The sequence below is a fragment of the Scardinius erythrophthalmus genome, assembly GCF_964197995.2.
Source record: "Scardinius erythrophthalmus genome assembly, chromosome: 13".
In the NCBI taxonomy this organism is placed as follows: domain Eukaryota; kingdom Metazoa; phylum Chordata; class Actinopteri; order Cypriniformes; family Leuciscidae; genus Scardinius; species Scardinius erythrophthalmus.
The window spans coordinates 966,382-981,710 of NC_138233.1; the positions used below are offsets into that span (position 1 = coordinate 966,382).

General features: G+C 37.3%; 2 protein-coding genes across 6 annotated transcripts in view; both read right to left on the minus strand.

Annotated features, from left to right (window-relative positions):
- The window catches only part of rab28 (RAB28, member RAS oncogene family), a 32,727-nt gene extending 26,850 nt beyond the window's left edge, over positions 1-5,877 (minus strand). For all 5 annotated transcript variants that reach the window (XR_014031358.1, XR_014031359.1, XM_081382668.1 and 2 more), the window contains exon 1: positions 5,677-5,877. Coding sequence is in view for 3 of the 5 variants with exons in the window: in XM_081382668.1 (XP_081238794.1) it covers positions 5,677-5,751 (75 nt within the window). In the remaining 2 variants the exon portion in view is untranslated. The remainder of the gene's footprint in view (positions 1-5,676) is intronic.
- Positions 5,878-12,701: 6,824 nt separating this feature from the next.
- On the minus strand, positions 12,702-15,232 carry nkx3-2 (NK3 homeobox 2). Its single transcript, XM_081382569.1, has 2 exons — positions 14,727-15,232; positions 12,702-13,672 (listed from the first exon to the last, which is right to left on the minus strand). The coding sequence occupies exons 1-2, from the start codon at positions 15,037-15,039 to the stop codon at positions 13,263-13,265; spliced, it is 723 nt and encodes a 240-aa protein (XP_081238695.1). The 5' UTR covers positions 15,040-15,232; the 3' UTR covers positions 12,702-13,262.
- Between the last annotated feature and the right edge of the window lie 97 nt (positions 15,233-15,329).

Below are 15,329 nucleotides of genomic sequence, written 5' to 3' on the forward strand. Positions count from 1 at the left end.
AAGGCAAGACACCACAAGTAGGGTAAAGAAGATATCACCATACTTTACAGTTGATTAAATCACAGTACAATAAGACAATTGTTTTGTGAAATTAAGTTTTGTGAAATGTCATGTTTAAATATGCATATGAGACATTGTCTAATTAAATTTGCATACATTTCCATCATATAAATCTGAACATTGGACAAAGCCAGGTTCAAAATTTTTGTTTGATTTTGCTGTCATAATAGAGTTAAATGTTTTTACAGAAGGGATTTTTGATTTCTCTTTTAATCATAAAATACTGTCAACAGCCGGAAAACAAAAAAAATGTATATCAAGTTTTTAGGAATAAAATGTTAAATAAATACCATGCAAGCGACATATGCACAAACCCCTCTGTAATAACCTTCAGAATATAGATATGAATGAAACTTTAAGTTTTGGTGTATATAAGTGTTACTGAAGTGGGGCAAAAAACGTTTAAAGATGTGTATCGTAACTGAAATCTACAGACGGCAATAGATAAAGTGCCATAAATATTTTCAAAATATGTGTTTATTTTATTGCACTTTATCTATATATGATTTTGGATGTTTTCTTTCCACCAGTCTGAAAGAAGACATGTAATGAAGCAAAATCAGTAGTGTATTTTAATTTAACATTTTCAGGATCTGTTATAAGCCGTTTCTACAGTTCCCTCACCAACCCCAGTGTGGAGAACCGGTTTCAGACTCATTCAGCTGGACTCTACAGAGAAACCCCTTCAGATTCTTCAGCCACATTTCATTTCATTTCAATTTATTTATAAAGCACAATTAAATTAAATAAAATACAGACAAAGACACATAAACAACAACAGAAAGACCAAATAAAAAGATCAAATAAAAAAAGATTTTAACTTAGATTAAAAAGTAGATATTGTGGGAGCAGTTCTGAGTTGAACAGGTAAAGCTCTCAATTCGATTCGATTTCGATTCTAAATTCGATTCCTGATTCGACTCAATGAATATAGATTCTAGGGCTGGGCGATAAAACGGTATCGGTATTTATCGACGGTACACCATTGTCGGTAACGATATAAAAAATGTTTGATATAGCGCTCAATATTTCCATTCTAATGCGCGTGCGCGACCGCCACAACGTTGCCAAACATAATGAAAGCGGAACGAAACTGCGCTGCTCGTTTGTGCTTCACGGACCGGTTATCGGTTTGCACCAGTGCAGCGCGAGCCGATCTCGATCAAGCGACACCGTTTCTACCCAACGCTACGAGATCCAGTGAAGAACATTCACATTTCTCCGTTATTAACGCATCAAACAGCGCTGACGGAGAACCCAAGAGAAACACTGTGCCGTTAATGAACGTGTTCTAGGCTTTAAGTCCACAGATCAGCAACATTCACCATGGATTTACTGTAGTAACACTCACTGTAAGCGTGGAAGTTTGGCAGGAATATTAAAATGCTTTCAAGTGCGTCACACATCATTTTCCAGCACTTCAAAACTCAAATATTATCATATTTAAATGTTATTTTTAATGTGATGACCGAAACATTATTTGCTCATCCTTTAAAGATTACACGGTTTACACCCATTTATAAAACTAAAACTTTCAAGATGTAGAAAACCTCACACTTATTTAAAAATCATTTCTTTTAATATATTTTTTTTTTTTTTAAATCAAGGAAATTTCTCTGGCTTTTTAAAATCTTTTTGCTGTATAAACGTACCGAACCGTGACACCACTGTGTCGAACCGAACCGTGAGTTTTGTGAACCGTTCCACCCCGACTTGTTACAGATGTTGACCTGCCTCACAGTTTACCTTGATTGTTCTTGTTCTACGTTTACACTTTTACATTGCACACATTGTGTAACATTTAAGTTCAAGAGTTTCTTTAACACTTATTTTTTTTATCTTAATATAAGACATAAAGAAGATATTTTTTGTTTACATTTTATTTTTGACTAAAACTAATATAATTTGTTGTTTGCCTTAATAATGTGGATAAATAATAAAAAAACAGTGGTTTAAATTCAAACTTTTCAACTAGTCAAAAATGTCAATAATTATCGCTACCGAACGATATGAAACATTATATCATGATCATTTTTTTAGCTATATCGCATAGCCCTATTTAACACAAATCCTATATTTATAAAAAATAAAAAATAACAGTGAACATAAGTTTACAAGTTGTTAATTAATAAAAAGAAATTAAGAGCCACAAACCTGTATATTAAACCCGTTTTATTTTAGGTACACTTGTGTACATTAATACAGAACCCAACTCTGGTCAGGATAAGGTTATTTTATGTTTAAGATAATACAAATATTAAATCTCACAGCATTCGCTGTAACATGGAAGCCTATGAACAGTGGAGGAACACTAATACTGGCTTTTGGGTGATGGATAAATAAATATGGAAAAAATTAGATTTTGAATCAACCACATTAAAAAAAAAACGATAAATCGAAAACTGTTTTTGCCCAGCCCTAACGGACACCGGTTTGTGTTGGCGCTACGCTAGCGCTAGTCTGTGTTTTCCTCCATCTCTAAGTGACGCTTAAAGAACCCCATCATGAGCCAGAAGGGTTTGTACACGCACGGTTACCCAGAAGCCTTTGCTGCGGCCACGAGGACGCCACACAAACCAAACACACAAATCCAGGATAAAGACGTTCCTCCTGCGGTCTGAAACCCTGAAAGACGTTCCTAGTAGGAAAACTGGCCCTTACTGAGACGGCTTTCCAAACTCACCTCACGGCAAACGCTTCCGCAACATCGGACACACAAATCTGGGAGATTTTTGATGAATTCTCAAATCTCAACATCGACTTTAGTGCTGTTTTTGAGTTTATGCATGAATACAAACTTCACCAAGCATTATTTGTAGCTTCTGCCATCCAATAATCACAATAAGTTTTGATATGAAACAAAGTCTCAGCTTTCAAATTCAAACAATAAACCAGAGCAAGAGCATCAACTATTCTGTCTTATTATAGTGCCGTCTGTGTGGAGAAACACTGAGAAACACTGAGCTCTCTTTAATGTGGAGTGAGAGTGAAGTGAATGAAGGACCGGTCAGTACAGCAAATGGTTTCTTTATTGATTTCTTGAACTAATATGATCGTTAAATCTCCATAATCTATTGTCTGTTTTCAGTGGATGCATGAACGAAACTTCTCTAAATGATATTTTAGATCCTGCCATCCAATAATCACAATAATTTCTGTGCTTTGATATTGAAACAAAGTCTCTGTCAGTTTCATCACTAAATTCAGTCATTCGATGTGTGTGTGTGTGTGTGTGTGTGTGTGTGACAGATGAACCGATCATCTCTTCCTCTTTACTACTAGTTATAAATAAACATGATGAACATCAGAAGGAACGTTGAAAGATACAGAATAACTTGTGTCTCGTATAATCGAATAATCAGTGTTTCGACCGCGGAGAGACGTCAATAAAACAGCTGGAGAACAATACGTCACATAATTTACCTCAGGAGAGACATCCAATGGCATGTTAAAAATATATATATGTTAATAACTAAATTTTTAATAAAACAAAATAACTATATTTCTGTGTTCCTCAAGGGAAAAAGTCAAATAAGTTTAGCATGATATGAGGGAGAGTTAATGATGATAGAATGATAATGTTTGGGTGAACGATCCTTCAAGTATGAATTTATCCTCGTTTCTGTAAAAAATTAATTGAGAAATGATAAGTTCTCTCATCTATTGTGTAAATATTTGTCCTCAGTAACACTACTTTGTTTTGTCAATTTGAGGTTCGCTCAATAAATGTAAAATGCCTCATTCAGCCGATACATTCACAGAGGAAACTACAGAGTTCTTGTTCAGAAAATGTTTACTTTAAATAGTTTTATAGGACACTTAATATGTGAAGTAAACGATGCTATCTGTGTTTCTAAAGGAGCAATCATCTTACAAAACAAAGATATCTGAGGTATCGCTTCAGAAGAGCTCAAAACTTGACAATCAACAAGCGTAAGATGAGACATTACGACAACAGATACTCGTAACACGTTACAATAAGGTTTAGTTATTAGTTAACAATCTACTTTTGTACTAAAATACTTTTAAAGTATTTCTAATTTTAATCTTTTCACTTTATTTCCTGAACTTTTTTAGACACATTTCACCTGGAAGTCCAAAACATCCGAGAATAACTTTCTCAAGGGAAAAATCCAAACTTCAGGAGGTTATGTTTGAGTTCACAGTAAAAAAAAACAAAAAATATAAATAAACAGAAACACCAACAAAACTTTGCTGCCGTTTTTCTTCATTAATGGTAAATTCAGCCATTCTCAGACTAAATAAATGTAACATTGGGACTGTAAATGAGCTATATTGAAACTCCAAGTTCTCTTGTTTATATATGGCACTGACTGGGTTAAAGAACCGAGACGTCTCACCAAAACTGCTGTTTTTATCCACTGACAGTGTAGATGTGTCCAAAGAAGTTCAGGAAATAAAGTAAATAATAAAAATGCTGGTTGAGTAGCTCAATCCATTTACTAACAAACGTGCATGTTTTTCTTTCCTTGCTGGGTAATAAAAGTGTGTCTAAATATCCCCAATAACAAAAAATACAAGCACACACAAATGCACTTTCTTTTTCTTCCAAATTATTATTAGGCTATTTTATTTTTTATTTTTCTGGACTCCAATTTAATGGTTAAACTTAATCTAAGTAATCAAAAAGCATGTTTTTAAATGTTGAAATCGTGAAACGTATACAATTTATTAAAAGTTAAACAAATAAAATACATTTTAGGACCCTATGAATTAGCCTACTTCCCCCCCCCCCAATTCTGTTTTCCATATTTTATTTTATTTATGTTATCAATTTAATTCATAAAACTTTTTTTTTCTTGGAGAAACTTTGTATTTCAATTATGTATTAGCAAATGTTGGAATTAACCCTTAAAGAGCTAGAACATATTTCACTGAAAAGCACCTTTAATAATGTTGTAATAAATGGCTATAACTTATAGGTATTGTTAGGTGTAGACAAAATTTCATGGTGCACACAAACATAAGTTTGTTAGTAAATGGCTTGAGCTTCTAAACCTGCTCACACTGAAATATAATGACCAGATTAACAGCTTAAAGTCAGTCTGTATTCCTCCACAGTGAATGATCATGTCAGCATCATTACAATCATCTTAAACACACAGGAGTGTGTATGCGCATCTAATAAAGATTAACCAGCTAGATTAAAACAATCAAACTGCTGATAAATATAGCACCACTGCTTATGCTCATGTGCGACTAGTTATGAATGTATGTCCTCAGTTTAACATCCCATCCAAACTGAGACAGTTGTGTTACTCCTTCAATCATTCACTACAAAACAATGTTTGATCCGCATCACTTTTGCAGTGAAAACACCATTTGAACAGCAGATCCTGAAGTATTTGATGTTCAACATCTTACAAATACAGCAGTCACTCACGGTGTCACCAAAACACGTTACTATTATAGTAAAGTAACGTTACTACGCTACTATATATACGACACAGTGTAATATCTCATCATAGTCGTTATAAATGTGATTAAATGTCGCCAGACGTCTGTGATGGTGCAGTTGTTGTGATGTAGACTGTGTGTGTGTTTCTTCTGCTGATATTTCGTGATGTTTTGATTGATTTCGAGTGTATTTTGTACCTTTCCGGACGCTCCGTCTCCCAGAAGCACAATCTTCAGCTGCCGCTCCTGAATCTCCTCCTCGGAGTCCGACATCACTCAACACTTCTTCAGCACAAACACACACACACACACACGATAATAACACGATAATGATCAGAGACAGAGATTTAAGCGCAGCGGTTAATCTGATCACGGTGAAGCCGCCGCCATCTTCCCTCAGCGCGAACCAACACACACGATCCTCTCACACTGCACTGACAGAGCCGCTTTACACACGACAGACGAGTGTGTGTGCGGTCAACTTCTGATCATTACCCAGTTATACTCACCAGTTATCAGTTATCAGTTTAATGCGAGTGGGGTGTACAGTGTTTTACTGTGTTTATGTGGACTGGCGCTCACCCGCCGCTACCGGAATGGACTCGTCCTTCATGACGCTACCCTGTTGCCATGGAGAGAGAGCGAGCGAGAGAGCGCGCGCCCGAGAAAGATGCTAAAAAAAAATCAATTTCAATTAAATTATTTTATTTTAATGTATATTGTTTTAATATTAAACTGCAGTTGTAAAGCTGAACTGAATTTTCCAATGCGAAATATCTGAGAGAGGTGCAGAAGAATGGATTTATATATTATAAACGCATTGAATAAAACTCTAAACACTCTTTGTGTGAATGTTTTCGGTTTTGTTTATGGAGATCTGAAGCTTTAAATTTGAGAATGTTGGAGCTTTTCAGTCATAACGAAAACTAAGAAGCAAGAGTTGAGACGTAAATCTTCTGAAAACTAAAGCTTCTTTATTGCTCGATGGTTTCATGAAGAACCTTATAAACACCCATGGGACCACTAAAGCTTCTTTAAAGGTTCTTTAGATTATGAAAGTGTTCTTCACACTGGGAAAGAGTGGTTCTTTAGGATCTGAAAGGTTGTTTGGGAGCCAGAAATGTTTTTCTATGGAATCACTGTGAAAATACTTTTCTAACTTTGGGAACCTTTATGATTAAGACTAAATAGAAGAGGTTCCATCATGGGATCGTTTTATAGGTTTAGGTTTAATTATTTTATTTTATTTTTACATTGATTCAGTTTTATGAATTAAACAGCTCAGACACATAAACAAAAATAAATTAAATAACCATTTAAAGTATGATGCACTTCTAAAATGGAGTCGAGAACCCCAGAGTTTACTGAACATTCACTTCTAAAAAAAGAACCAGTTTTTCTCACTAGAACACTTTAATAAAAGAAGCTTTAGTGGAAAGTTTCTCTGGATGTGAAAGTTCTTCCACCAATGTCAATAAAGAACATTTATTTTAAGAATGTAAAAAATATTTTTTCTATTATAAAATACAAAACCATTTCTGTTTGGGTGAGCTTATGAGTCTATATTTCTACAAAGCAGATTTATTAATGAAAAATAGACGTGGATGGTATAAAAAGAAAGAAAGACGAACAGCTTTTGTGCATCTGTTGTGTTCTTGGCCTCAGTAAAACACTGCTGTGTGTCCAGTGTCATAAGAACACACACACACACACACACACACACACACACACACACACACACACACACACACACACACACACACACACACACTCAAACTCTCTCTCTCACACACACACACACACACACACACACACACACACACACACACACACACACACACACACACACACACACACACACACACATACACACACACACTCACACAAACTCACACAAACTCTCTCCCTCTCTCTCTTTCTCTCTCTCTCTCTCTCTCTCTCTCTCTCTCTCTCTCTCACACACACACACACACACACACACACACACACACACACACACACACACACACACACACACACACACACACACTCTCTCACACACACACACACACACACACACACACACACACACACACACACACACACACACACACACACACACACACACACACACACACACTCTCTCTCTCTCTCTCTCTCTCTGTCTCTCACACACACACACACACACACACACACACACACTCTCTCTCACACACACACTCTCTCTCACACACACACACACACACACACACACACACACACACACACACACACACACACACACACACACACACACACTCTCTCTCTCTCTCTCTCTCTCTCTCTCTCTCACACACACACACACACACACACACACACTCTCTCTCACACACACACACACACACACACTCTCTCTCTCTCTCTCTCTCTCTCTCTCTCTCTCTCTCTCTCACACACACACACACACACACACACACACACACTCTCTCCCTCTCTCTCTCTCTCTCTCTCTCTCTCTCTCTCTCTCTCTCTCAATTCAATTTTTCAATTCAGAAAGCTTTATTGGCATGACAAAAAGTACATTTTGTATTGCCAAAGCATCACAACAACATACAAAATGATTTAGAACATTTAGTATACAAAATTATAATAATAGTTAAATTAAATAAAAAAAGATAGTATTATATATCTCTCTCTCTCTCTCTCTCTCTCTCTCTCTCTCTCTCTCTCTCTCTCTCTCTCTCACACACACACATACACACACACACTCACACACACATCCTCCTTTCAGAAACCAAATCTATATTGTGAGGAAATAACACTAACTGTTAAGAGACGTAACGGCTAATTTAGTTCATATATAAATCTGATTTAACTGTGATCACCGGCAGTGTGTTAAAGTGAAACATAAACGCTGATGTTCCACACATTAGTTTGAGTCTAAATGTTTCTGAGAATCTTTAGCCTGAAGATCCTCCACCGCAGAGATCAGATATCAGCATGAATTAGGCTCAAACCGTGACCTGATATCAGAACACACACTCACACACACATCAGTCTCGAAGCACGTGTCAGTCTCTCCTCAGATCTCGAGCTTTATATCAGATCATCAGAAGCACGATCAGAAACAGCAGAACCCAGCGGCAGGAATAGAGCTGCTAAAAGAGGATTCTGGGAGTTTTCGTAAAGTCACGGAGAGGTTTGACCTAACGGGGCTCCCGGGATCTCAGACTCACAGAGATCATAAATCATCAGACAGACTCTGAAGAGACTCTGAGATCACGAGCCACGACTGAAGGATCGGAACAATCCGCACAGATCCGAGAAGAACGAGTCTCGACGGAGCTTCGCTTGCTTTCAGTTTATTGTTTAATATATATATGTCCAGGCTATATACAATGTTCTAAGAATTTTATAATTCTCTCTCTCTCTATATATACACACACACACACACACACACACACACACACATATATATATATATATATATATATATATATATATATATATATATATATATATATATATATATATATATATATATATTAATTGCAATAGAATTATAAAATTCTTAGAACATTGCCAAATATATATTTTATAGAATTATATTTTTACAATAAATATGGGACCAACAACAGATTAAGCGTCAACCAAATAAGCACAACTGCAAACCGCAGCAAGAAGGCTTTACATCGCGTTTATAAGCACACATAGGCCTACCGTGTTGAGCATTATTCACTCATTATTGCTACTCTTATCATTTTTATTACACATATAAAAACATAACAGAGAGAGAGAGAGAGAGAGAGAGAGAGAGAGAAAGAAAACTGGAGAATTGTATTAGCATAATTATTTTTATATATTATTTTAAATTTGAATTAGTCAACATGAAGTTTGGACGATAGATAGATAGATAGATAGATAGATAGATAGATAGATAGATAGATAGATAGATAGATAGATAGATAGATAGATAGATAGATAGATAGATAGATAGAGTTACTTCTCTACTCATCTGATCTGAAATTATATTTAAAAGCAAGGAAAACTGAAAACTGTCTTTCCGTTTAGTTTTCTGACACTTATCCCATTTATTGCAGAAAACATCTCAAAAAGTCAAGCGGGAGTGTAATTGGACATGATAATTACACGTGATGCTGTGACATGTTAACTGCGCGAGGCGTGAGGTTAAACACGCGCAAGCACCTGTTAAGCATTTCCACGCGCGAAACATCTGCTTCACATCATCATATCACACACACACACACACACACACACACACACACAATCCAGCAGCGAGTGTTTCACGGCCACTTTATCTGTTCTGATGCTTGAGCAGGTACACAGAGATTCACGATGGACGCCATGAAAGAACACGCGGGAAAAAAAACCCCGCGAAGCAAAAGCACATGTGCAGACTTAAAGAGAAAATGTAATTCAATTAGGAGATAAATGAACGTCTCGCAGGTGGACGATTCTGACCCGAGAGACTATAGTGTCTGAAATGCCAATTTTCTTTCATTAAACATGAAACTTGACCTAGAACAACAACTGGCTCATGTCTCTGCGCGGGAAAATGATTGCCCCGATTACGCGCCATTATGTGTGACAGGCGCGCTCTATTAGCGTGTATAAAGAAATTGTCCTTGACGTCCAAAATTTGACCAAAAATACACTGGCATTCACGAGATAGTAAAAAAGTACTTATGTACCGGGAAATTGCGAGGCAAATCCAGTCAAAATATAGACTAGGAGCGGCTCGCGCCAACATGACAAACACTGAACAAACACGTCACACAACTGAGCAATTCATTACACGACAATCACACAAAACGTCAAAACTCATTAAAATAAGTTTCAATTCGAATTTAGGCTACATTATGACGTCACAGAAAGGGTTCACAAAGAGCTTTTTATTTTCTAATTCTTTATCACCTGATCGGTGTAGCCTATACTAAAACATGCAAACAAATAAGACGCGATATAAAACATCAAGAATGGTATTAATCTCAAAAGGAAACAGACAAGAAGGATCTTTACTGAACCGAATAATCGCTGAACCTTTATGTTGGGTATGTGTGTGTGTGTGTGTGTGTGCGTGCGTGCGATCAATTCAATGCCTTGCCAATAGCATTTTGAGTGGCAAAATGAAGCTCATCTGCGAATGATTTCCAGATCAGCCCGTTTGTGTTTGAGACTAAAGCTTAAGGCCCTGCTCTCGCTTGTTCTCTCTCTCTCTCGCTTAGCCTACTCTCTCTCTCTCTTTTTTCTTGGTCATTACACACATTTTCCCGGAAAGACTCGCTGCATTTATGCCGAAGAATGTAGTGAAGGCTCCTGCTCTTCTTTGGACACATCACTCTCAGCACAAATTTTATATATATATATATATATATATATATATATATATATATATATATATATATATATATATATGATCAATAAGTTATAACGTGTTTTTAAATTGCTTTAACTCATCAAAATAAATTAAGCATTTTTCAACTTTTTATGTTATTCAAGATTCAACTTAACTTAGTTTAATGTAATTTAAGTTGAAATGACTCAAACATCCAAGTTGATCCAAGCAGCTTTTTTATTATTATTATTATTATTACAGTGCGCTCTCTGCGAATTTACTTCAAAAATTGGACCATCAATTCAAAGTCTTCCAATGCACTGGCACATGTTAACCCGAAACAGACAGGCCTACACCCATAGGGAAAACTCAAGCTAAGAAATGGCATTGTAGGCCTACTCTTCTTGATATTAACCTTTTATTGGCATCAATGGATTCGATTGTTGTCAAATATCCATCCAATTTCCCAGCATACATTATAAGTCTGTCATTTAAATCCAAGAACTTTCCACCTGAAAACTGCCAACAAAGCAAATGGGATGAATCCTTTTTAAAGCGATATAATGCGCTCACTCAGGCCTTGTGTGACTCAAATAGCAGAATAATCATTTCTTGCGTGTATTTTACATTTTTAGTCCGTCTACAAACTATGAATTTCTGAAGTTTAATCCGTTCATTTGATGGTTTTTCGGTGTTTCTGGAAGAAGGACTAGAAGACTGACTTCAAAAACACAGAAGATCAACAGCGCTGGGAAATCTGATGTTTCGCAATCATAATCACTTTACTCGCTATAAGAGTGTCTTTGCACATAAAATGCTGTTCATACCTGAATCCTCGATCATCAGAACAGATGCGGTTTATCAGATGAGTTTCCCTTCATCATGTTCATCATCTCCACCTGCTCCTCAACGAGCGAAACCCCGACAGTCAGAGATGCAGTCACAGTCTTTTTGTGTCTTTTTCATTTTCAACTTAAAAGCAATAAAACACCATCATCATCATCTGGGCCAACTTCAGAGGCTTTTTACCTATCAAGTTATTATAAAAAATCCACGTACTTTTGTCAATTGCATATGTCTGCACAGAAAGATCCTTCTAAACACTCAATTTCGGAAATAAAAATTCGCTCTACCAGATTAACCACAATAGATCAAGCGATATGCAGTTTTATTGAAATGTAATTCATACGTACACTTTTATTTTAAGGTGTCCGTGTTACAGTGTAATGACGCATTTACTGTGTAATAATAATAACATTAATAAAATGCATGTAGCCTACTTATAGGGTTAGGATTAAATGTAATTATGGATAATTTATAGTTGTTATTATTACAGTAACTGCATGTAACATGCGTAACAAGGACACTGTGAAATAAAGTTTTACAAAATACTTAATATATAATCCCCAAAATACTTAACTAAATTATCTCTGTAATAACATGAGTTCAGAGAGTCTCGCGAGGCCTTGTTCTGATCGCACGCGCATAAATCAAAGTGTTTGAAACGCGAGACAAAACAACATTAAATCATAGGCTACTATATTTATCATCACTGAACATAGCGGTGATGGTTTTATTGTTGTTATTATTGTTTACACTGCTTTAGTTATAATCTCAACGCTTTATTTTTGTTAAAAAATGTAAACGGTTGGGTTCGTCCATTTCTGACCCAAACAACCCAGCATTTTTAGAGTGCAATAGACTATACATACAGGCCTAAACGAGGTTGTAGAGATAAACTATAATGATCTGAAACATCTTTAACACATAATTTAGCGGCATAATTTAGCGGCAGATTTTCCTATAAAATAATGCAAAAACACATAAAAACCCTCGAACGCGGAACTATCCGGTTTTCCCCTAAAAATGTGTGGATTTATCCGTTTAGCTGAAATGATGACTTGTCTTTGCTGTTAATAACATATTTTAATAAGTCCAGTGGGCTCATGTCACGGCTCATTAATTTCACGCTTTTTACTTTGAGGATACACAGAAATGACATCTCACAAAATGTGAGAAACACGAATGAAATTATGCTTCGTGTATGAATATTTTAATGCTTTTCTTTAAACAAAAACACGTTACACTAATATGAAAACAGATACATCCATATGAAAAAAATCCACGGCTCGCTTAAGAAGACCAACAGATCAATATTTATCTCTGATTTAATTATTTTGGTGAGGATTGTTGAGGGGAAAGTGCCAGTCTTACCGTTACCTTAAAACCGCACGTGCGGTCGCGACATCAAGTGCTGTTTATTTCCAACCAAGAAGAAAGAACATTTTGCTAAAAAAAAACAACCATATTCTGAAATAAAATCCTAAGTGTTTTTATAGGAGCAAAACTGATATCAGTCCTTGGAAGAAGAAGAAAAAGACGAAGAATAAAAAGGCTGTTTCAGCAGTTCTGTGAATAAATCTCCCGGTCAGTTAACGACTGTCTTTGGTAGAATAAATACGTGAGTGCGTCACTGGTTCCCCGAGCTCAGGCCCCACGCGGGAAGACAGTACGTGTACGGGTAATAGTAGGACGCGAGGAGTGGCGGTCGCAGGAGTTCTCCGGGGCTGTACTGTCTCCGGTCGTCCCGGACCAGCACTTTCACGGCCACTTTCTTCGCCGCGGGCGCCGACGCCAGCAGATCCGCGGCCATCTGACGCCGCTTGGTCTTGTAGCGTCGGTTCTGGAACCAGATCTTGACCTGCGTCTCGGTGAGCTTGAGGGAGGCCGCGAGGTCCGCGCGCTCCGGCCCGGAGAGATAGCGCTGGTGATTGAAGCGCCGCTCGAGCTCGAACACCTGCGCGTGAGAGAACGCGGCGCGAGAACGCTTCTTTCGCTGCTTGGGCTGATCGACGCTCTTCTCCTCCGTCCCGTTACAGTCTGGAGAACAACAAACACACACGACTTCAGACATAGTCACGATGGACGAGACAAACTGTGAAGTTGCCTAGCCAGAAAGTTTGAATAGTTTAAAAGCTTGAAGGTTTTCAGTTTGTAATAGTTTAAGTGTTAGTTTAGTAGTTTTAAAAGCTAGTTAGCTAGCTAGATAAGATAGATAGACAGATATAGATAAGATATAGATAGATAGATAGACACATACATACATAGACAGACAGACAGATAGATGGATGGATGGGTAGATGGATAAATAGTACACAGTATGGCAGTTGTATTTTTTTTTTTTTTTTTAACCGTTGGAGTTCTAACAGTCTTGGCTCATTTGAACATTCAGTTTTAAAAGCTTGAAGGTTGAAGGTTTTCAGTTTGTAATAGTTTTAAGTTTTAGTTTAGTAGTTTTAAAAGCTAGCTAGTTAGATAAGATAGATAGATAGATAGATAGATAGATAGATAGATAGATAGATAGATAGATAGATAGATAGATAGCACACAGAATGGCAGTTTAAATTTTAAATCTTATGAATCTCTTCAATTGTCAATATTTGAATTTTTGACGGTTGGAGTTTGAACATTCAGTCAATGTAAGTCTAAATGATTTTTCTGAGTTTTAAACGCCATTTCTAAGGAAAATCACCAGTCGGATCAGTTAGAAAATAAAGCACACTGTAAGTCAGAACTCAGAACAGTGTGAATGACTATAGTCTGAGTTTGGTGGATGTAGTATGAAAAGTCTAGAAGTAGCAGCGTTGAGAAACTGTAGTCTAAAAAGAATTACAATAAGCTTAAATAGTATCGTTATATATTTTTCAAGCCAACTTTATAAAGATCCCAAAGAGGAACCATTTTTGCTTCCACAAAGGACCAAATTCTTAAAAGAACCATTTTTTCTTAGTGTAACGAACACATTTCTAATTTTTTTCACTCTAAAGACCATGTAGTGGCTCCATGGGTGATCGATCCCAATGGAGAAGTTTAAAGAGTGAACAGTGATGAATCAGTGTTCCCGCTGGAGTCAGAGGAACGGTTCTTCACTCACCGGACACGCAGTCGCTCAGGCCTTTGCCGTGCTTTAACTCCTGATCGGTTTCCTCCGCTAAATCTGCGTCTTTCTCGGGCTTTGCGTCGCTTTGCCCTTTGGTGTCGTTGTCCTCGCTCAGCCCGGAGTCCGAGTCGTAGTTCTTACTCTCTCTCTCATCGCTCCGATCCGCTCCGTCCATCTCTTCGAAGATTTTCCAGCACTCGCTTTTCGAGAAACACACATCCAGATCGTTGAGATGCCGAGACTCCTCTTTTCTGTTCAGAATGGCTTGAATGGAGAACGGCATCAGAGAGTTGCTGCGAACAGCCATTTTAAGCAGGAAAAGTCACTGTGGATCTCTAGCTCCGGGGTTACGCGCTCCAGATTGAGCCCCGTGGCGGCAGTTCGGTCGCATCGCGTGAAGGGAGTGTGTGTGTTCGCCACTGCGAGTGTGTGAGTGTGAACACACAGCGCTACTATCCACTTCACCTGCGGATCAAACTGACCCTCAACTCACGCCCATTGGCCAGTCTGGCAGCTGTAACGCGTTCTGATTGGCTGTGAGGAACTCGCGCATATTTACAGCGCATTAACCCTTAAACACCCGAGGAGAGAATGAAA

Excerpts from the sequence above, each read along its gene's own strand:
- nkx3-2 (XM_081382569.1), bottom strand. The coding sequence starts at position 15,039 with ATGGCTGTTCGCAGCAACTCTCTGATGCCGTTCTCCATTCAAGCCATT. Across the intron at positions 13,673-14,726 it reads CCTGAGCGACTGCGTGTCCG|ACTGTAACGGGACGGAGGAG; the intron begins GTGAGTGAAGAA and ends GTTGTTCTCCAG.